General features: G+C 42.2%; 1 protein-coding gene across 4 annotated transcripts in view; it reads left to right on the plus strand.

Moving 5' to 3' along the window:
* Prkn (parkin RBR E3 ubiquitin protein ligase) overlaps nt 1-24,777 on the plus strand; it is a 1,262,552-nt gene that overhangs the window by 1,224,945 nt on the left and 12,830 nt on the right. For all 4 annotated transcript variants that reach the window (XM_063233336.1, XM_063233335.1, XM_063233337.1 and 1 more), the window contains one exon: nt 4,058-4,141. In XM_063233336.1, coding sequence (XP_063089406.1) covers nt 4,058-4,141 — 84 coding nt within the window. The remainder of the gene's footprint in view (nt 1-4,057; nt 4,142-24,777) is intronic.

Here is a 24,777-nt window from a genome sequence, read left to right on the forward strand (position 1 = left end):
TTACACCTACTACTTGCCTCTCACCTGAATCACTGTTGGACTGATTAACTGGAGGCTTCACCCAGGCAAATTGTTACTTGAATCAAACATCACAGAGATTTGTATAGTTTGTGTGTTTGATTGCTTTCTAATAAAATCTAACAAGACTATAGAGTTTAGAGAACCAATGGAATAGCAAGTATACATTATTTTTATAATTGCAAAAGACACTTTAATTCTTAAAAGAAACAATGAAGGCATAAGAATTGTTTGCAAGCTCGAGACCAGCCTGGGCTACAAAGTAAGCCCAAGCCCAACCTGAATTGGATAGTGAGACCCTTGTGTCAAAAAGACGAAAAAAGAAAAAAGAAAGAAAGAAAGAAGATGGATAGTATTTATCACTCTTCCTTAAGGGAAGATAATCTAGGAGAGGTTCACTATAGAAATGGATAGTGATTCCTCCCTTCAGCTCAAGCTCCTTAAGGCTTGGAGAAATTGGATGTATCTTAAAGGAGCCTCAGCAAATGGGGAGCTCTGGTTAAAAATGACAAATCCCTGGGTAAATCACAGCCTTCCACATGGTTGCTCAAAGAAAGATGATATGCCCCAGGTCCATAGTGAGCCTGAAATTTCTGGAGCTGGGTGTCTTCCCTTAACAAGCTCTTCCTCTGTAAGTAGCTGTACCACAGAAAACATTTGCAAACTGACCTAAAACATCATCTCAAGCAGGAGTTGATATCTGCCTAAGCTGGACATCCTCTAATCTTTGTGTTCACATGCCCTTAGCAATTGGGTAAATTTTTCATAGCCCTGTAGCCAAAAGAAATACCTATCAGTTCTGGTTTTTAACAATTTAGGTCCAAATAGCAAAATAAGGCAGTCAATATCTTAACAATTTAATAGTCATCCGTATTAGCCATTTTCTAATTGCTGGAGTGAAATGCCCAACACTCACAATTTAAGAAGAAGGATTATTTGGCTCACTGCAATGGATGCAATCCAGAGTCACCTGGCTCCAAGGCAGAAACAGCAAGATCGAAGGCCCTGATGGAGGCAGCCAAAAAGTAGAGAGAGAAAAGAAGACCCAAGAACAGCAGCATATTCTTCTAGTTCATGCCTCCAGTGCCCCCCTCCAACCAGGTCCTAACCGCCTCCTAAACAGACACTCAACTACTAAACTCATCAGTGGATGAATCTACTGATCCAATCACTTGATCCATGATCCAATCACTTTCCAAACTCGTGAGACTTTTGAAGAAATATTTTAAATATAAACTATAACATCATCTGAAAAACTAGTTCACATAAACTGGGAAAAAATTTTATTTTATATTTAAATAATTAAGTCCCTGATCCATATAAATAGGTACATTTGGTTTGCGGTGGTGTTTATTTCTTTGGTGTTTTTTTTTTTTTTTTTGGTCATAATACGTAAAAATCCAGCTTTGTAGTGGTACAGTATCACTGAAAGGAAGATGATACAGTCTCCATTAGCCCTGGGGACAAATGAGTTGGTGATTGACAGTGTCAAACAGATGCTGAGTGTTACTGTGTTTTTCTCAAATTTTTAAAACGTTACAGTACACCCTTGTGAATTTGTTGGTACATAGTTTGGGGACTGAAGCCGTAAGCATTTATATACACACTCTGAGCTCTAAATAATGTGATTTTAAAATCCCAAGATACTTTCGAGATCAAATCAACCCTTCTAGATATTTCCTCATTTTAATTGAGACAGGTTCAAGTTATTTAACTAACTAAGAAGAACACATTATGATGTATCTAAGTTTAAATTAAATACTCTAGGAATAGAAGCAAATTAGTAACTACATTATTGTTAAATTATTATAGGTATATTCTTACAGCTTTTACTTCCCCTGCCATACTGAGTTGGAGAGGTTTTAATTTTTATATGCTCTTTGTTTTCTGTTATTTCTTCTTAGTCTGTTCTTTGCCGTACCGGTGAGAAAGAATTTAATGTCCTTGTGTCAAGAAAGGCCTACTTATTCTGACAAACTGATTAACCTCCAGGGTGTTCCTCCACCGTGAAACTGATTTTATATCTCATCCACTGGTTAATAAGATGTGAAGTGCTTTTCCTGTCACGCTCACAGATCAGACCTGCTTCCCTCGAAAGCAGTGTGTGAGATTACATTACATGTTCTCCGTGACTGAACCCTACGATCCGTAGTATTCCAACAGAGTGTGTCAGAAAAGAGTGAGAGGATTGAGGGAAACCCAGAAATTGGCAGAGTGGATAGAAATATGTCACAGTGGTAGAATTCTTACCTCAAATGCACCAGGTTCAGTCTCCAGCACTACACACACACACACACACACACACACACACACACACACAAGCAGATACATTTAAAAAAGAAAAAACCTCCAGAGAGGAAAGGCTAGGATCCCATTCCCTGTTCATTATTTTTTCATTGTCAGTTCAGTGACAATAAAATGCCCAGGACTAAAACCTGGGGTTGCTGGTGATCTGTGTAAAGACATCCTGACACACATTGTCTTTCTTTACCCTGAACCTTTGGATAAAATTGAAATCCCACAATGTTTGACTTCATTTTCTCTGCTGTAAAAAGAATTTAACACCAGTTGAGCATTCCTAACTCCAAATCAAGAATGCTTCAAAAACTGCAACTTCTAAAGCACCAGCATGATGCTACAAATGGGAACGTGCACATTGGACCTCAAATGATAAATCACAGTAAAAACACAGGAGCACTAAATAGTGCATAAAATTACCTGCAGGTTATTTGAATGAAACAAATGAATCTCACGTTTAGAATTAGATCAAATTCCCAAGATTTCTTATTGCATGTACGGAAAAATCCCAAAAGCTGGGGAAAAAAAATCACCAAAATTTGTAACGCATCTCATCCCAAACATTTCAGAAAAGTGATACTCAATTTGTACCCTGAAAGGGACGCTTCAAGATCAATTATGACGTGTTTCTATAGAAGCAATCACTGCATTATAAAATGCTTTAGTTTTTATTTCTTATATTTTGATACTACAATAATTTTCAGATTATTTTCCAGATCAGGAGTTGGATGTAGGGAAGGACAAAATTCTGTTCAGATGGTGAAGGCAACATAAAAGGAAACATGTTGGGTAGGCGGTTCTTTGTGAGCCCAAGAGGAACAATGATGTCTTTTGGAGTAAAGTTAATGGTAGATACATCTTGTTTATATTGTTTTCCCTTTTCAATACAAAGTGCTTTTATCTTAACAAAAACCAAGCTAAATACTTGTCTGATGCTAGAGAACCCTCAGGCCTCTAGAAATCTCTTGAGCATTACAGACATTGAGTGGCTTTCCCATACAGTCTCGGAAGTCAGTCAACCCTTGGTGGCTTGGTTCCGTGGCATGTGAATGTTGAAAGAAGCACTGTCACCTGAGATCAGCAGGCTAACGTAGTGTAAGGCCTCCCTCCTTGGCTTCTATATGATCACCTCTTCCTTGTGTACTCCCTGGTGCCCCCACTCAGTGTGTGTCTGTACCCCCATCTCCTAAGGACATTTAAGAGTCATATAGGATGAAGGCCCTAGCCTCACCACTTTAAGGCCCTAATCTTAAAATCTGTCACATTCTAAAGTACTGGGGGCTGAGATATTAACATATGAAGTAGGGAGTAAAAGAACAGCTCAATCTTTAATAGCTTATTTCTTCTTTTCGTAACAGGCTTTCAATACAAATAATAGGTCACATTCATAGAAATCTTTTACGTATACAAATGAATATTAAGGGTGTACTCTGGAAGGAAGTTGTTTTCCTCCCAGCTCATACCCTTGGCACCTTGCTGCAGGTATTCCTGTCTGTTATTGTCTCTTCCGCTGGGCTGGAAACATTTGGAGCTAAGGAACTGTGACTCTGTGCAACCCCACTACGGTGCTCAGAACATGCTGTAATAGTGAAAATAGCATCTAAATATAATTTTTTTTTCTTTTTGCAAAAAGTATTTTGACATAGAAAGCACCATAACTCAGAGAATGAATATAATGAGTTTAAAAGGGAAAATGTGTTGTGACTGAATGTGTTCCTGATGCGCGGGTGTTCTTTTGCAGTTTGTCTTTTGCCGGGATTGCAAGGAAGCGTATCATGAAGGAGAATGCAGCGCCCTCTGTGAAGCCTCAGGACCTGGTATTCAGGTACAGAATGGTCTCCTTATCCTTTCAGGCAGGGTTCAGGACACTGGGAGGGCAGAACCTGCTGCCTGGAGATGTGACTCTTAAATCCCAAACCACAGAGTGATAGGTCACAGCCCTGGGAAACACAGGGCTCTGGCTTCCAGAACCACCCCCTCCTCAGATTACAATGTAGATGTCATAGCCATTTGGGATGTGTTTGTGATTCCAGGTCAGTGTGGAGTAGGGCTAAGGTTAACATTATCAGAGCTGTCTTTAGACGGGAGATAAAGCAATTTAACAATCTCCAAATCAGAGAAATCAATTCTGACCCTACTTCTATTTTTTTAAATGCCTTTGCATAGACTCTTCAGTGAAAATTATCTCTGTGAATAACTTACAGATATTCTTCACTTTATCATAGGGTTACATCCCACTAAACTCATCATAAATTGAAAGTATTACTAGGTCAAAGGTATATTGAATACTCCTAACTTACTTACCATCACAGCTCAGTGACACAGCACACTGCAGTCCTGGTGTTTGTGGAGCTGACTGGGAGTTGTGACTCTCTAAGTGTCACCAGTGAGGTGACTGATACTACATATCTATAGCTAAGAGGAGGCTTGATATTCAAAATGCCAAGTACACTCCTATTGACTGTGTATTGCTTTTATAACATTGTAAAGTTGAAAACTCAAAAGCTAAACCATTGTGACTCAGGAACTATCTCTACAGAAGTATTACAAGTACAAAGAGATCATTTTTTTCAGCAGTAACATGAACTCTGCTAAACTGTATTTCTATCTTGATTAAGTAATGATCATGTTTCCTGAAACTTACTTTTATATGCTACATCAAACTTAAGAAAATGCAAATGTGTTTTCTTTTATTTATTAATTATGATCAACCAAACTTTAGGGAAAGAAGTAGAAACTTCAGCACATTTGATAAATTTGCTCATTCTTTTTCTCTTGATGTGGATTGTAACAGAGTTTAAAAACCAAATCTTTGCAGATATATCTTCTAGTCATTTCTTTAATAGGAAGCTAGTAAGTAGATATAGAAATTCCAGGACATTTCGATTTTGTAATAAAGAATGTTAAAGATCTGAATGATCTAAAATGAGAGCATAAAAATGTCTGTTTCTGCAGCTGTGTTTATCAAATATAACCATAAGTAAATAAATATAAATAGTGAATTCAGGTCTTCTCATCAGCTCCTAAATTATTAGTCATGAGCATATTAGGAAGTTTAAGGATGAGTTGCCATTTTCATAGCAGAAGAAAATTCTCCTTCTGTTGATTTATTTTAGCTCAGGGTGATTGAAATTCAGGCTCACTTGGTACTGACAGGTGGAATAATTATGGCCCTGGGACTGCCCTGACCCAAGTTCACTGTATCCCAGGAGAGGAGTGCCTAAGGCTTTGAAAAATGGGATTGACCTACCAGTTTACATCCATGTGCTCTTAGGACCGCAGATGACAAAAGTTTCTGAGAAGTGATACCTTAATGTCTATTTGAAAACAATACAGAAAGAGGAGGAAGAGAATTGCTTCACCTTGAGCCAAGGAGAGGCCTGACCCAGAATTCCATACGCTCTTTATCCAAAGGAGCCAACCAATCTTAATATTAAAGGGTGTTTTTTATCTTAAAAATCATTAGATCCTCAGCATTCAACTCAGAACAATGGGGGAAAGAAAGTTAAAGTGGAACTTGAACATAGATGCTAATATCAAGGGAACTGTGTCTATAATAATGTCAGTCATCACAATAAACCCAGCGTTTGTATGGGCTACATAGCCTGCTAGGTTCTGGCAAAATATAGATATTTCCCTTCAGAGGCTTGAAGGGAGCCACACAGGGATACTGGCAAGAAAGTGAGTACACCAGAAATACACCAAATCAAAGTTTAACAAATATGTAGCTGTGTATTACATGCACTTTGCTGCAATTCATAGAAGATAACTTATCAAGAGTAAACAACATAGAGGTGATAAAGACAGTTCCAAAGAGAATTCTGCGTGGACAGAAGAACAGGTAAGACTCTGTTCTATTCAATGCTGTATCCCCAACCCAAGACAGAACCAGGTACAAAGATATTTAAATAGATGTTTATTTAATGATAGAAACATCTATAATGAAAAAGATATTATTTCATTTAACAAATATGTATTAATCAATTACATTAATCATTGCTGTAGGTCCTAGAAATAAATAGCAAGATAAAGATTTTAATTTTCTAGTGTTTCTATTACTTCTTTAACTATTGTAAGGATGCACAAACAGTTGACATAGAAATTCCACAGAGGTATCGTTAACTCACAAGCTCAGGATAACCTACAGAGAACATAGCATGAGGTAGATCTGTCTAGAGACCTTGTTTAGATTAAGCTCCTCTTGCTTCCTGCTCCTGATCACATTCTTCTTACCTGGAAACAAACAAAATCAATGAACGAAACAGCCAATCAAAAAACAAACAAAACAATTTTGCTTGTCAACTGTTCCTGGAGAGTAGAACTTGGATTCTTTGCTGCCATTCTTCCTGGATGTCTGATTCAGTCAGGGCCCCACAGGAAAGTGAATTCAAGTTGAATACATTTGTGAAGAGCTATTAATGGAAGGCACCAACTGCAGCCAGGGGTAGGTTCACAGATGGAGCCTTGGAGCCTACAATCTGTGGGAACCAGGATCATCCTCTCCAGGAGGGACAGGAGGAGGATAAGGTGCTTCATGGACTCTATGAGCTGGACCTACAGAGAAAGGACCTTATGACAGGAAGAATAATCACGAATGGGTCCAAAGCAGGACAGGAACACTGGCAGACTTCATGGCTTCTCTCCCCAACCTTCTGAGTTCTTCTTGGTGGTGCCTGCTAGTGGTCCACTGGAAGCCAACCACAGGAAGCCTAGGAACACAGACCCTTGAAGTCAGCCCTTTGGGTCAGGACAGAGGATGGAAGAGAATATAAATTAACCAACAGATTCCCTGGGCCAATTTCCCAGGGTTCCAAAGGTTTCTTCATTTGAACCACAGTGACTTTTGGCTGTGGAAAGAGGTGAACCAATTAACCAAACTGTAATACCCAGTTCCATTTGGTAACAGAGGGTGGGTTTTATTTTAAAAGAGCTGCTTAATTTTCTAAATTCCCTTCATTTCTGTCAGACAGTAGTAGTCTCAGGAAAGACGACCCCCCTGCACTTCCACTGACTTCAAATCTTTAAAAATAAATCAGTCTGCACATCTAACAATTGAAACTAATTGCAGTCCCCTTACAATGTAAGGCTTCAGATGCATCTGCATCTAAGATTTGCTAACACTAACAAAATACTCTCATTAGCCCTCTTCACATCTTCTTTCCAATTCAATCCACTTGCAGCCTTTTTCTTTTTAGCCACTTGTGACTCCTTTCCACTACTCTTCCCTTTAGCACTGATTGGTTTCTGTTCTTTGATATTACATTCTCCAGCCAGGCGAGCCCATTTATCCTGGGGCCCAATCAGCTTTTCCTATTGGTCAGGCAGCTTGACCCAAAACTTAATGCGTTTTTTGATTAATGCAATATTTTTTTTAAAAAAAGCAAACTCAAAAATTGGTTTTAAATTGGTTTTAAAATATTGAACAAGCTTTAAGCTGAAACTGCTGAGCATTTGGGAAATCAGCGACAGAAGATCAATCCATCACAGGCTAATGAGAGTCCGGGCCGATTTGCTTCCTGGCATTCTTGGCTGCTGTGTTCTGGTTCCCTCTGTGTATTTCCCCCAAACAGTGCCTGTTAACTCCCCCACTTGCTCTTGCAAACTACATAGATTGATTCATTCTCCCAGTGGCCCTGAGTAGTTACTGTTAGTCTCCCTATTTAATGGAAGAGTAAACTGAGACTTCAATTTATAATGACATTAAGCCACAGAGGAAATTGTGGCTATACCTGACCAAAGCAGTTTGGAATCAGTGATTGCTCTCTCGTGTTAATAAATTGACAGTATCTAAGAAGAATGTATCCATCTCTCCCATCAAGCTCCTACGCAACCTTCAGGGCCCAGATCATATATCTCTTCCTCCATCTGTCCACCCCACAACCTTCTCCGAACCCTAGGACAATTGCACATGCTTCTATTGCATATTCAGCACACTGAAATATCATTTTCCTCTCTCTTTGCTAAAAGGCTAGGTTTGTTAGTGCAAGGCTTGTGCCTGTGGCATCTGTATCCTCTAGTACCTCTAGTACCTGGCACACGGTTGGCATTCATTAGTTTGTTGAATGAATGACTACTTCGTTCTTCATCCCCATACCTCCCACGCCCTAGAAAGCTGAGAGAGCACTCCAGAATTTCTGGATTGACTTTTGACTCAATAATCTCTTGTATCATTAGAAAAAAAAAAAAGATCCAGTGTAAACCACCATTCCCTCCATCAACCTTCCAGATTAAAAGAATGAAGCCAGCATCTTGCCTGATAAAAATAATAATACCACTTATGATGTGCATGTTCACAAAGTATTTTCAAATAGCTTTTCTTATTTTCTGCTTCATAGCAACTTTTTGTGGCAGACTGTGCTTTTAGGAAAGGTCTAGGGAGGGAAGGAGGCCTTGCCAGGAGCAGAAAGCTGACACCAGGTCAACGAGCGCGGCACCTGCCAGGGCTGCTGACTTCCTCAGTTTCAGCCAGGCAGCAGCTTTGCTCTTTGGGCTCACTCTGTATTTTGAGGAAAGCAAGCAGGCTGTTGTTGGCTTCTAACATATTCCACATGGAAGGCAGACACAGACGCTAGCAGGAACCAAACCCTAATCTATGAAACACTCTTGTTTCAGCCAGGGACCTCCCAATATTTTGTTACAAAGAGCTACTTCACTTTCCTTCTACCTTTCCTATTAAAACAAATAGAATAATTATAAAAACACATCAAGACAGTAAGCTGCGGGCTCTAATTATATACCACACTGAAATAGAGTCCATGGCAAACCACACAGTATGTAGCTTGGCAAAGGAGCAGCTGCTACCTGGCCACACAGCTCCAATCAGTGTGTGCCAAACAAAAACGCGGGCCTATAGTACTCAGCTTTTCATCACTGTAATGAAGCGCCAGAAATAAATGATTTATCAAGAGAAAAGGTTTTGCCTTACAGTTTTGAAGATTTCACTCCAATATTGGGCAGACTTATGTCTTTGAGCCTCAGGTGGATAGGCAGTGGTGGTTAGCATATGGCAGAGCACTGTTCTTCTCATGAGGTAGGAAACAAACTAAAGGAAGAGAAAAAGACTATCTACCCCTTTCCAGGGCACCCTCCCAATGACGTAAGGCCTCCCACTCTATCCTCCAGTACCTGCTGCGTAGTTGGAACTCATTAGATGTTTGTTGAATGAATGAGAAGTCCCCACTTCTGAAAGTTTCCACCACTTCTCAGCATTGCAACCTGGGAATCAAGCCCTTAACACATGGGCCTTTGGAGGACAGTAGAGAATCAAAGTGTAGCAGGGCCCAGTAGCATCAGTTTGATTTTTTATTTTTCAGTGCTTGGAATCCATGTTTATAATATTTAACAGAGACGTATTTGTCAACATTGAGAATTAGCATTTTCTTTAAAAATTTAAACACTCTTAGTTCATTTTTGCTGCTATGAAAAAACACTGGAGATGGCATTGTTTAGAGTGAACAGAAATTGATTGGTTCACGATTCTGATGCAGGGAAGTCCAAGACCAAGGGCCAGCATCTCGCCAGAGCCTTCCATGGCATCCATGCCATCCATGGCAAAAGGTAGAGGCCAAGAGTGAACCAAACTCACCTATGTAGTTCAGTCCAGGAGGTAATGCCCTCAGTGGTCTAATTATCTCTGAAAGAGCCTCCTTCGATGGCCATTAAACTCAACATGAGCTTTGAAAGACCATCATTCAAATACCTAGCAATTGCATAGGTGAAATTTCGGTTGCATTTTGTGTTATATTTTTACCTTGTGTGCCTTTGAACCATATGTCAGCTATGTGTCATTTAATGGAAATAAGGGAAAATAGGGTTAGCCTATCAACATTTATAAAGTATTTTTATGTACCATTGCATATACAACATTAATGAAATTAGACTCAGTCCTTACCTCATGAGGTTTATAATCTAGTGAAGCAAAAAAAGAACAATTAAATAAATAATTAAAATATTGTATGCCAAGATGCACAAGACAGGAGACTCAGAATGCTATGAATACAAAGAAGTGACACCCAACCAGTCTTCTGAAGGGTTCAAAGGATGATTCACTGGAAGAAGTGAAATTTGAGGCCTTTATGGATAAGCTATTCAAGCAAGGGATTTAAGATTATTCCAGGAAGAGAAACAAGATATGCCAAGTTCCAGAGATAAAACAGAATGGCACATTCAGCAAAGTGAAAGAAGCTCACTTGATTCTGGCATAACATGAAAGTGGTGATGCAGTAGGCCAAGCTAGGGTCACGCAGAGGCCAATGAGCAAGGAGCCTCAGAAGTCATTTTTATGAAGGTTGAACCTAAGGACAACGAAGAAGCATGAAGGAATTCTAAAATTGATATCATCAGGTTGGTGTTTTACAAAGATCACTAACTATCATAAGAAAAATAATTCATTGCAGGTTGTAAATAACAGGTAATGTTTTCCAGGAACAAAACTCTGAGTCACTTGAGATTTGGTGACCAAAGGGGTAGTGCAAGGTGTACAAGGTATCCGCCATGCAGGAATCATGCCATGTAGTTATAACAGCCAGCCCAATAAGGACTTTGAGCAAAGCTTGTCATTCAGAATTGTTCTGCATAGGGTAGGAGGGCTGGGAATTTTATCCCTGTGCATAGACTAGTTCTGAGACATAGCTACCCTCTTCTCTGCCCACCGGAGGAAGCATGCCCTGGATGAAGGAGCTGTGTTCAGCAGACAACTCCTGGAGAGAGACTGAGCAGAAAACGCTCTGCTACTAGCAGAGTAAGCACCAGGGGAAATGAGTCCTCCAGTCCTAGACAAGGGATCTGGTCAGGCTGTGTCACTGCCTAGAGGTTTTTACTCTCTTAGAACAGTAAAAGAACTAAAGAAATATACAAATGAAAGGAGAGACCATGAGCCACTGTAGCAATTGGTCTTGAGATTGCAAGTGATGCTCACAGGCTCTCCCTTCCCTACTGTCCATCCTACATTCCCCACCCTCAGATCAGCTCCTCTAGGAGGTTAGCTGGTAGAGTAGCATAGATACTCATCCCGGATAGGTACAAGGCCCTGGTTGTACACCATTATAAAGCCATGATCACTGAATGTGATTGTCTCTTATAGCAACAGGGTAACAAAAGATGATCCAGTGAGTCACTTAGGTGCCAAATGTATCTTTCCAGTGATATGCTCTATTATACAATCACAGCACTCCCTTCCCCCTGATTATTGGTAGCCCTGCCAGGATGATAACTCTTTGCTTTCCTCCCTGTGATTTAGCAAATTAAATGTGAAATAGTCAGGTGGCAGCTATGGTTTCAAATTCTTAGCAGTCATTGGCTTCTGTGCAGTATAATATGGGACAGGACCAGAGTTTTCTGATCATGTGCCTCCTGTGACATGTCCTTTGACCCGTACAGGTATCTTAGGTCCAATGCAATGTTATATGGGATCCCGTGAGCCTGAAGATGGTAGAGCTACCTTAGGGTTTGTTGTCAGGAGGGACAAATCCATACCAGAAAAGGATAAAATTCCTGTAAGATAGAATTTCTTCCCTTTCCAGCGTGTCATTTTAGTTGACATGATATCACTTAGCTCATAGGTCTCCTTAAGCAATAAAGCCATGCTAAGGACTCAGTGCTGGTCTTTGTTGATGGCAGCTTGCACATTAGCAATGATAGCAGCAGCATAATCGAGGTGGGTGGGTGGTAGGCCTGGGCAGAGCTTTCTTTTTACACCCACAGTTGTACCACTCATGAGCTCATTGAAGCAGGACTGATGTGACCAGAGAGGGAGGCTGGCACAGGTCAACTATCAGGGTCATCTTTTCTACCTCTTCAAGAAAGTTTCTGTAATGAGTGCTGTTTTATAAGTATTAATGTGTTGTACAAAGATGTTCACATTTCCTGCTCCCTCCCACAGGTCTACCCATGTGCCTTCTCTGCAAATGTCCTTGTCTTGCTAGTATAGTTTTCTAGATTTTCTCTTTTCATGCTCTTCATCCCACTTCATGAGCTAATCACCTCTAAAAAGACAATTCCTAATACTGATACCATAAGTGCATTGCCTAAAGCTCTGCTCATTGAGAGGATTTCTCTTCACTACTCTTCCAACACTAGAGGGAGATTAGTGTACAGTGGCCATTTCTTTTGAGTTTGAATTCATATGGTTAGGAAACTCAATTGTGCACCAAGCTAGAATCTCTCATCAGACTCCAAAGAATCCCCTGGCCTTGCCACTACTACCACAGGTTCATGATTGTTAACCCAGGTAAAGGTGGCAGTGCCATAATGTATATAACCTAAGAATCTGGGCCACCTTCTTGCATGATTTCCTGGAACCCGATGATCCTGCTTGTGCCTAATCCTGGAAGTCCCGTGTCCATCTTCAGATGCATCGCAGCTCAAAAACTCCATTTCTAGGTCTCAGCAGCAGACCTAGGGTCTTTTTCAAATAGGCATAATTCTCAGTAAGAGTGCTAGAGATCTTTATTATGATTCTCTTAGTGGCTTGCAATAAATTCATGCATTTTTTCCCATCCACAAACACCTGTAATTCCACTGGGTCTGCCTGGTGGCAGCACCAGAGACAGGATAACTCACAGAGCTGCAGAGCCCTTGCTTCTTAAGGCCCCTTTCAACCTTCCAGTGCTCTGTCTCTCCCAGATATGGCCCCTTTCTGGCATCCAGCAGGAGAATGCCAACTCTAACCCCTTTTTCAAAGTCCTAGGATAGCTCCAGGTACAAACCATCATAAGGCATGTTCTTGGGAAAACAGATTCTGAGATGCCTTTACAGAAATAAGGCATCTTGGAGCACTGTCAGGCATACTTTGAAGGAAATAAAGGCAGCAGGAGCAGTCACAGGGACAGGCTGAGCAACAGCAGTGTAGTAGGACCAGAATTCTGAGGGCAGTTTGGGACCGGAAATGGTTACCACCCACCCCTACAGTGCTAGGAATAAAACCCAGGGCCTTGGGTATGCAGATAAGTGCTGTACCACTGAGTCACATCCCCAGCCTCCGGAGGTGGCTCTTGAGAGTTGTCTGCCTTGAGACTGGGGAGCACAAAGCCAAGCTTCAGAGCACATCCTCTATCACTAGTGATAAGCTACCCTGCTTCCATACAGGGTGCCACTTGAGCTGAGTAGTGTATCATGACCACAAGAATCCCTGAATTGTGTGTCAGATCTGAGTCAAGACTCATCAACAGCCAGTAGTCCTGGGAGGGGAAGAACTGAACCTTAGATTCAAGGTGGGCTGGGGAGCTGTCAGTGCAGGACCTGAGAGACACTGGGGAGAGCACAGAGAGAGCAGAAGGGAGAGAAGCAGAGCCTGGCAGTGAGTCAAAAGTGGGCTGAGAGAAGTAGGTGATGCTTGAGTTTCCCACACAGGCAGCTGGTGGCATCCAGTGGAAGAGGAAACACAGGAACAAAAGAGGTTGTTCAGGGAGCCACAAGTTCAATGTGGGCAACTCCAAAAAGATGTTCAGTGGGCAGAGGATGGATGCAGAAAGCCCCTGAGAGGGGAGAAAGCCTGGGGGCAAACTATAAAGACAAGATGGCTCATGTCCGAGTGAATGTATCTTATTCCTATTCCTACCCAGCGCCTCCAACCTATCACCAGAAACTAAGCCAGAGGCTATGCCTCCCTCGTGGAGAAGAAAAAGCAGCAATGACCCAGAAAGCCTGAATTCTGGAGGATATTTGCCCCTACCTCCTGTCCCTTAGCCATGTTTTGCTGTCTCTCAAGTGCTGCCCCACACAGGAAGATGGGTGAAATGTACTACCTCCAGAAATCTAGATCCCCAGTTACTTGGGAGTTAATTTCCTGAATCACTCGTTGGTTTAAGTAAAACAGCTTTATTGATGCCACTTCTCCTGAGTCCTTGACTCTGGACACAAACTAAATGGATGTGCAGACAGGACACAACGGTAGTGATAGATCTCCATTAGAGTAGGTGCCTCCCCCCAGCTCGTCACTCCATCCCAGGGAGCTAAATAAATGCTGAGAACGACAACAGACTCTCTGTAGTGCCTTTTCAAAGCACTTAGTCTCTGAGAAAAGGTTTGCTGTAGGGAGCAGAAATGGCCCTGGGCCGGTCATCAAAAGAGTCAGTTTGATTTCCTTCACTTCCAACCAAGTCACTCATTGCTTACAGCCCTTCTTCCTCCCTGCCACATGGGGCCAGTGAGATCTACTGAGCTATAAATAATGAAATAAGAATGCATGCGATACACTTTATAGGTTGTAAAATGCTACTAAATGTTAAAACTTTGGGGTTTAGGAATTTTTTTTAAAAACTGAATGTTAAAAATGCCAGCCACTATAGAAAGAAAATACAAGACAAGGTTAAAAGATAAGTCAAAGCATGCTTCTTCACACACATTGGTTATTTTAGTCTATTTTCTATTGCTATAACAGAATAACTGAGACTAGGTAATTTATAAAAGAAAGTGGTTTGGCTCACAATTATGGAAGTCTGGGCATGGCATCTTCATCTACTCAGCTTCTGTCAAGGACCTTGTGATAGTTCAACTCATGGCAGAAAGTGGAAGGCAAAGGGGCATGTGGAGAAGAGGAAAGGGACAAAGATGCTGATCTGGTTTATAAACAACCTGCTCTCAAGAGAACTAATCCAGCTTCATGAGATTAGTGATTTCTCTCAAAGGCTCTGCCTCTCTGCACTGCCACATTGGGAACCACAACTCAACATGAGTTCCAGTGGAGATGAACCAGTGTGATATACTGTACGCCCCTTTGCAGAGGAAGATTCTTATTGCCAGATCCAGGCCCCTGTCTCTCCAACATGCTCTTTGTACTTGAAAACCTGTTCTCTCCTCTTCTGGAACTGTCACCCAGGGTGAGGAAGCACCAAGCGCCTGCTGTGGCACTGCACAGGGCTGCCTTCCTCTTTAGAAGCCAGTGCCCCTCGAGGGCCACAGTCTGCCGTGTCCCCTGAAGCCACCTACCTAATCCCAGCCAGGGTCACCCCTCCAGAGAACCATTCCCAAACTCCCCATCCTGATGAGTGAATCAGAAATAGCTCCCTAAAAATGTTCCTGAAGGCTTTGGCTCCCTTGAATCTTGGCACTTGGCACTTGGCACTTGGCACTTGGTACTTGCCAAACAGATTTCTCAATGTCTGTTCTTCATCTGAGCCTGCAAGTCTGTACCCTGTGTACCAGACTTCATAAGCAAGCTGGCAGGACAACTTGGTAGTGTGTAAAACATGTTTTTAGAAATGTGTTACCACGGGGCTGGAGGTTTAGCTCAGCGACATAAGCGCCTGCCTTGGAAGCAGGCAGTCGTGAGTTCGATCCCCGGTACCGATAAAAAGGAAAAAGACAAAAAAAAAAAAAAAAAAAAAGAAATGTGTTACCACACATACGCATGACTATACCACATATACCACATATCACACACCATTCACACTACACGAAACACAGCACACACATAGTGTCACATACACTACACATCACAATGCTAGGTATCATACCATACAAAAAACATACCATGCATATACATCTCATACATCACACACCAACAAAACAGCACACACATACATGCCACACACACCACATACCACACATACTATACACCATGCTGTGTACCACACAAAATGTACCACATACATACACACCCACTATGTACCACACAGATCACACAAAACACATCTCACACACTGTACACACTATATACACATGTGCCACATAGCATATACATGCATAAACACAACACACAACACATATCAACATATATACATACATACCACTCATGTAGTACACACACACCACATACTACATACATATGTACTACACACTCATGCACACTACACATTCACTGCACACACATGCCACACACACCAGGAGAGTTTTTTGATCTCCACTGAAGGAACACCTGCCCTGGTGAGTCTGGGTCCCCTCTCCAGAGGGAAGCAGCTGAGGAACACTTCTGGTCACCAGGTGGCACTAAATCTTGAAGGGGAAATATTGTATCTCACACAGGGAACCAAAAATACCCTCGTTGGATTATTACACAATGTATACATGTATTGAAGCAGCAGGCTGAACCCCACAGATGTGTATAATTATTATCAAAGCCAAATCTAAACATGAAAAGGGCCCAGGGGGAAGCATGTGAGTGCCCCCTGAAGACCACTGGCACCCCTTGTCCCAGCCCTGTAGCAAGGACCGAGCGGTGAATGGGATGGAAGGGCTGTGTCTGCCTGCAGGCAGGCACCCTGAGAGAAGCACAGATGGGAAAGGCCGTGGCCAGTGTACCACAGACCCCTCACTCCCGCCAGGTTAAAATGGAGAGCAGCGGGCAGGCAGCGTATTGTCACTGTACAGAAATGCCTGTGACTAGCATGAGGGAAATGGCACATCTGCTCTCTACAGTGCTTCCTAGCCAAGGAAGCCAGATCAAATGCAAGGGCAAAGGAATCAGTGTTTAAATTGACCCTCATCGTCCAGGGATGTATCTCTTTTCTTTGGGCAACAGCTAGTGGTTCCCAGGCTTAACCTGTGAAGAGCCTAGGCCAGGGGAATGGGCTGAAGTCAAACTTTGAAAGTGGGTTGCACCCACAACCTGCTTTTGTGTCAGCGTGCCTGTGACGTGTTACCCAGCCCCTGGGTAGGACCCTCGTCCAGTATTGCAGTGGAGACACTTCTGTGTCTGTGGCTACATCCGCAGTTGGCTGACTTTAAATCAGGGGGATGAAGGTGGGTCTCAGCTCATCTGATGAAGGCTTCGGGAGAAAAGAGCAACGCTTCTGACAACATAAGGAATTCTACTGCAAGACTGTAGTGTAAAAACTGCCTGAATTCACATCTCTGGACTGTGGTACAGATTTTGTATTTGTCAGACTTCACAGTCCCATGAGCCAGCTCCTTAAAATAAATCTGTGAATCTTACCTATATAGAGATGTATCTCCTATAGGTTCTGTTTCTCTGGAGAACCCCAGATGATGCATTGGTCATGATGATTGTTAAGTGACTTATGTCCTCTCTCAAAGCCACGCTTTCCTCATCTGCAGTAGGATACTATAAAACTGGGTAGGTTTAATGGAATAACTCATGCACTGTGCCCACCTCCAGGGAAGATAGATGTCAGGGAACTCAGCAAGCTTTTCTTTCCTCATCCATCCATATTGAAACCCACCAGATCATATCAGGTTGGGAAATACTTTGTACAAAGCTCACCTTTTGCTCTCAAAAGCCTCCCCCTCACTTTGTTGATGGCAACCTGTGCAGACAGCTGCTGGCAATAGTTCTCAAAGTGAAGTGTACAGACAGAGCCTCTCTACTGCCAAGGAACTGGCTAAATCCCAAATACTTGGCCCCAGCCCAGACCACAACAGGGGTAGGGGAATATAACAAACCCTCCTGGGGGGACCAGTGGATGATTCAATTTGCAAGCCACTGCTCTGCTAACAGAGATGATGTTTTTGCTTACCGTGTATGTATTGGTCATCTCTTGTTTATCAGTGTCCCCAATGTCCAGGACAGTGTCTGGCCTTCCTTGGGCAAACCTTTGTCAAATTAAAGAACGTTGGTATCAACTGTAGCAAAACTGAGTCTGCTCTAAGCCGGAACAGGTCCCCTTTACACAAAAGAATGGCTCTGGCCTTGGCTTTGCTTTACACTGGCTTCCTGCCATTGAGGCCATATCTAAACTCTTGTCTCTGCTGAGACGTGTTACTTACTGATGACCTGAGAAAGCAGTCACCTGGAGATCTCCAAGAAACAAGTTAGCTTACCTCTCTTGCTCAAGTGTAGGTTTTTCCTCATTCATCAAATTATCATAGTTCAACACAAAGCACTTTAAAAATTCCCAATAAATGGTACCTATTAATAATCTTACTACTTAATATTTATGTTGGTCCACTTCCCCCATCAATCTCAAAATAGTTTGATGGACATTATTCACTTCCCTTTCTCTTGATGGAGCATTTAAACCCCATAGAACAGAACTATGTAAGATTTAATCTGTGGCTGTTCTTATGTATTCCATTAATAGCAGAAGTCACCGCTGTTGGTATCATCATCAAAACTACTCCTCAATTCCATCCTAAAGCGTAGCAGGAAGCCTGGACTTTTGTTGAGTGCTTCCTTGTGTCCACCCAGCCCCCAGACAAACACTCCATTAAATTCCAGAAATCTTATGGTTTCTTTATTTATAAACTAAACTCCACACATATTCCACCAGAAGATACTGTCTTAAGAAAATGTTGGGAGAACAACAAAACAAGTTTCGTAGACAGCCTTTGTTGATGATCTCAAGGGTGATGCCATTCTCGTGACCACCAGCAGGGGGCGAGATGCTCACAAGCAGGGGTACAACTGAAACCTTTGCAAGCAGGGAATTCTGTTCCAAAGGCTTCTGTAACTGACTACTAAATGTTATGGGGGTGCTCGATTTTAACGAGGAATGGAAAATGTAAGAGCTGAGATTCACCTCAAAAGATTCATATTGAATTAACCAACTGAATTTTCAGTGAGAAAGGACTGTCTGATTCTTTTTGGAAAATATATTTAAATGGACTTTTCTAATTAGAATGTATTAGGTAACAAATAAATTTCCTAAAGCAGGAAAGATAACACATATGGAAACATCCTCTCAGCTCGTTCTAGCATATATATATATATATCCAGAATGGTATATATTGTCCTGGGGATGAATTTGGCTTTTAAAACTTCTATTAGAACACCTTGATTTATATGTAATTTTAAGAGAGGCACAAGACCTATACAGGCTTTCCGCAATCTTTTCACCTATGCAAATTCCTGTAGTTTTAATATTCCCACCTTGATAAATCAGAGATGATGATGATTCTGACCACAAAATAACAATGACCGTGATAATGTAAAACGCACAGCATTCAGGGTGTACCAGCTAAACTATCTGTGTGTTTATCCTGTTTCCTCACAACAACCCTTGTCATGTGTGCACTGCATTTATCACACCTGTACATGAGCAGAGGCTTTAGTTAGGTCTTTGGTACAAGCATCTGTATGGCAAAGAACGAAGCTAGGATCGAAGCTCACACATGATAAACCTAAGCCCTGCTTCTCATGATGTAGACATCTCCAATTGTTCACTGCAAACTCAGCACCATTTAAAACAAAAATGTTTATCCTTTCCTGAGCCACAAATTGCCTGTCATGCCTGTATTTGACCTTACCAAGGCAAATGGACACTCCCTGTCTTTCTCTGTCTCTGTTTCTCTTTCTGTAAATATGGAGATAGATAGATAGATAGATAGATAGATAGATAGATAGATAGATAGATGTAGGTATATACTATACATATATATATATATATATGTATTTATTACTGGAAATTGCTATTTTCAGTCATAACATATGTAAGAAGAAAGACTTGTCCCATCATGATAGCATGCACATGCACACGCACACACGTACACACTTCCCTGCCATAGTTAACAATAAGCAGGATCTCTGCACAATTACCCTAATTGTTACACAGCCTGTGTGAGCCATACTCCATTGCGGGGGTAGGATAATAATGCTGAATCACAGCAAAACCTGCCCCTTTTGGTGGCTCAGTAATAATTCACTGCTTTATAGATTGATACCAAGGCCATTAGCAGGGAGCAAGTTCAACCAACCAACTATATAGTAATACAGTGACATTTGCCATCTAGAGAATGAGTGGTTCCTGCATCTCCTTCCCCTCACAACCAGGACCATTCTTAAGGGTTCCAGTTTCTAGACCCCACCCCAGTCCTGCTGAGTGCAAAAATTCAAATCTCTGAGTGCAAGAATCAACATTATGTAAAATTACAAGGAGGGGCATGGTGGTACACACCTGTAATCCTGGCAATTGGGAGTCTAAAACAGGCATTGCAAGTTCGAGGCCAGTCTGGCTTACATAGCAAGACCCTATCTTAAACCAAAACAAAAACTCCCCGGCAATCCTGAACCAGTTGGCATCCAGCCACTACTTCAGATCATTCCTGAAAGATTTGAACATTAGCATCAAGACATTTTGATGCAAAACAAAAATGTGCTTATCTCCATAAAAATCCTCTGGAAACTGACAGAGCTCTAAAACAGCTCCTGGGCACAGGGAGCCCAAGGCAGGCAGCTGCCCCAATGTAAAATAGGTTTCTGACACCCCAAGGCTCCCTCTGATGGAGTTGGAAAGCACCAGAAATGACTGATATGAGCGGCAAGGGCCTCTAGAGGGACCTTCTCGGTGATTCTGTTTTGCCAAGCAGGAAAGTAGCCTGTATATTAAGTGGTGGGACAATCAGGGATGACAAGAACAAAGAAATGAGGCTTTGGCCATCAAGGACTCTCATGTCCTTTCTGAGACTTTTGTACAGATTGGACAGAAGTGAAAGCCAATTGACAGCAGTGACAACAGTGGTCAGGGTCGAAGAGGGCAGACATCGCTGTGGGGGTCCCAGGAAGCAAGAGAATAAGTGAGATCCAAAGGCAGGGGCCTGGGACAGGGGGATTCCCCCAACAGTTTACAGGGACCTCCAGGACTCTGTCAGGTATCTTACTTTTCCATACTGTGGTTCTTTCTGTCACATGTAACATAATACTGAAAGCAACAGACTATTGTAGCAGGAGCTTGAGAATTGAATCACACAGCCCAGGATTCGAATTCTGATTCTGCTCTCATTGGCTGTATGATCTCACTGAGGCTATGGTTTCTTCCGATAGCTGATGAGACCTTTCAGAGATTCTTCCCTGAGTAAACCAAGTATTCCAGGCAAAACCAAAGCTGCACAACCCTAAAGTCATGGATACATTGTTACTGGTTTTGTTTTGGTTTTCCAATCCTGGGGATTGAACCCAAGGTCTATACATTAAGCTATGTTCTCAGCTATTTTAAAAATTTTGAGTCAGAGTTCTTAAATTGATAAATTGTCCTGGCTGGGCTTGAACCTGTGATTCTCCTGCCTCAGCCTCTCAGAGTGCTAGAATTAAAAATGTGAGTCCTCAGACCTGCTATTACTGTTTCTTCTTGAACCTGTCCCTCCTGGGCACAGGGTCACCTCCCCTAGGTGCTCTCCACCCCTGCGCCAGATGTCACAGCTCTATTCTTATGTGTCGCTCTGTGAAAACCCCTGCTAAAGTCCTAGTCATCACATTAGTAGGAAAATTGGCTATGGGACAAGAGCGCTGGTCCCACAAGCACGTGAGCGGCAGAATGTAGCAAGCCTTTCAGGGGAAGGAAACGCTGAAATGTGATTTCTGAGTTTTGTGCAGAACTCATTGCTATCCTGTGGGGCAATAAAAATCATAATCAAATTAGGTATCTGTTCTTTGCCTGAGAAAGAACATCTCTACTGATCTGTTTCCTACAAATTAACTCCACGTCATTCCAGGCTGTAGAAGTCTGGGCCCTACCTATTTGCAGGTCACTAGTAGGACAGGGTTAACTCACCACCCCAAAAGAAAGCTGGGTAACTGTTGGGCAGACTGTGATGCCCTCCCCTAACTTAGTACTAAAAAACATTTGATGCTGTCACCATCTTGCCTTTGTTCCTGAGATTGGAGTTATTTTCTCCCACCCTGGACTTGCCCACTTGCCTGTGGTGTTAAACACGGGTATCTCCATGCAGGTGAGTACTTAACTCACCTTTTGTCCTGGAGGTGCTTTGCAAGCAGCTGGGCAGCCTCAAGGTATTTTCTGAGTAGACTCTCTTGACCCCCACAACAGGTTGTTCCTATTCCTCACCTACCTCGACCCCTGACACAGGGCAGCTGCACATCCTCTCCCCAAACCACATCTTCTCCCCACACGTCAGCCTTAATGAGGTGGGCTGGAATGGAATGCGGTGCAGTGGTGCTGATGAAGGTACTGGGAGCCCCCCCTGCCTTGAGCAGCATTCACACTGGCTTTCACTCAGTGCGGTTGCTCTAGATCTGAGTGCACAGGGCTGGTGGCCTCCTCTTTTCACTTTAGCTTTTGTTATGGCTTGTGTTTAGATGTCCTCCAAAGCCTTATGCAGTCATAGGTGGGGTCTCTTCAGAGGTGGCTCCATCTAGGGTGTGTGATGCTGGGAGTGACTTGTGGTGCAATGCTAGGACCCAGGGCACTAGGATTAAGGCAGTGAGTGCTGCCCACCCTAAATAGCCTGGGTAGGATATTAAGGATAGAAAGGGATGTGGTTGTCCCTTGCTGGCTTTCACCTGCTTGCTTGTCGTAGACTCTCTCCTCTTTGATGCCCCTCTGCCATGCTGCTCTGCCTTGGAGTCAGCCAACTCTGAGATGAAGCCTCTATGAACTGTGAACTAAATAAACCTTTCCTCCTTTAACTGTAGGAGTCAAGTATTTTATCTCAGCAATATATCAGACTCAGTTTTATGATTTCAGAGAGAATAGCTTAATACAGCTTGTCTCCTGACTTACCGAAATCAAGTTTCTTAGAAGCAAGCACTATAACACATAAACCATGAACTTTAAAACATTAAAACCAAAACATGGCATCTTACTAATTTGGTATAGTCTTGGAATAATTGGCATTTGAGTTCATAATACAATTATATATGTGTTTGCAAGTGGTTGAGGTTATTCACTAGCCACTGTTACTGGGGAGTTTTGCTAGTGTACCTATCCCCTATTTATAAAAGGTATGAAAATGGAACCATCTTCCTGAGCTGAGATTCTTGTCATTGATTAGCCCCCACTGTCCTCATTGATCAGACCTAGATCTGATTCAGGCTCCTTTCTCAGCTCTCTTATTTCGCTTGTTCTTAAATTTTGTAGATATAAAACCACAGGGCCTATTACTCAGTAGCAGTGGCAGAGAGAAAGCAGGGAACTACAAAAACTGCAGGAAACCTCTGACTGCTCCTCCATCCAGACAGAGCTACAGTCCCCAGTCAGAGAGCTGAGCACCCAGTAGGTACTGGCTTGGGCACTGCCAGCATGGGATTGCCAAAGCTGGTTTGTTAATCTATATGTGACCTGGTGGTCATACATCCAAATCAGGGTACTCTTAAAGATATGTTAAGAGTTTTACTGGAACAACAGATGTAAATGAGTTTTGGTCCAGATGTTTTAAATATAGATCTTACAATTATTTGGGAACAGAAAGGCCAACCCATCAGAAGATGAAAGGGCAGTTGTACTCAGGGTTCCCAAGAGCAGGGATGCTCTGTGCTACCCTGGGCCTCCTGGGACACACTGCAGTGGGTCAGGAGAGGAGAGAGCAAGAGGACGGTGAGCAGGAGCCTTTGGTACCGCCTCTGTGAGGAAGAGGTTAGGCATGATGAAGGTGATGACTTCCTATCTTTTTGGTAGCTCCGGAGAGTGGAGGCCGCCCTAGTTGTCTGGCCTGGAATGAAGAAGGCAGAGAAATGGTGACCCAGAGTGTGAAGGAAGGAAGGAAGGAAGGAAGGAAGGAAGGAAGGAAGGAAGGAAGGAAGGGAGAGAACCATGTGACTGTGGCTTCTTCTTTTTCCTCCTTTCATCCCAAAGATTAAAAGCCATCGCGCTCCTTCCAGTCCCCTGAGCTAACTGGCAGATCCAATAATTCAGTTCACAGTTGGGCATGAAAGGCTCCACCAGGAGATTTTTGTTGCTCCTTCCAGGTAGTAAGCTTAGTCCTAATGGCGATTTAAGAAGAGAACAGAAAGTTGCTTATTTTAATGAAGCTGGGTGTGTGGTGCATGCTTGTAATTTCAGCACTGGAGAGGCTGAATTCAAGGCTGGCCAGAGCTATAGAGTAAGACACTGCATCAAGGCACAAACAAACAAACAACAACAAAAGGAACATTGTGATTTTGAGAGAAAAGAATTTGCCGAAAGTTTTCTTTCTTCCCTAAAAGATCAAAGCATGTTAATATAAATATGCAAATTTTTTAGTTCTTAATCATCCTCCAATAATGTGCTCTTGATAAGCACAAAGCTTCTTGAAGTTGTGAACTGGGTCTTTGTCTCAGGTTGAGCATAGTGTCCTCTAACAGAATAAACATTTCACAACATACAACAAAGCACCTACATGTGAGTATGCCTGGAGCAGTAACTTCAGTGCCAGGGAGTTAATCACTTCAGATACACACTAAGCCTCCTCGTAAAGAATGTTCGTCTCAATATAGTTTGAGCTGATAAAGAACTATTCATGATTCTGCAATCTGCAGTTGACTGAATAAATTAGGGTGTGTTCAGGCCCTGGGAAATTAGTGAAACTAAAATTGTGTACACCCACATAATCCCACACCTACAAGTGATACGGGGAGATGTGCACAGTATGTTTCAAAGGAGGAAACTGGGTCACACAGATACTATGTAGAATGTAGCACATGTAGAATGTTTAAAATAGTGCAAATACAGACATAAAAATGTAGACAATGCCATAATTAATAAATTTTGTCTTGCTTTTTATGCATTGTTTCTCAAAATGTTTGCAGTGAAGATTGCAATAACATTTTGTAATAACAGAAATGAGATAATCAGGAATGTATTTCATTTGAATTTTGACTTTATATATTTTTTCTTTCTTTCTTTCTTTTTGGTA

This window comes from Cavia porcellus, unplaced genomic scaffold, assembly GCF_034190915.1.
Source record: "Cavia porcellus strain 051 isolate PalLab524CR breed Dunkin Hartley unplaced genomic scaffold, mCavPor4.1 scaffold_22, whole genome shotgun sequence".
NCBI lineage: Eukaryota > Metazoa > Chordata > Mammalia > Rodentia > Caviidae > Cavia > Cavia porcellus.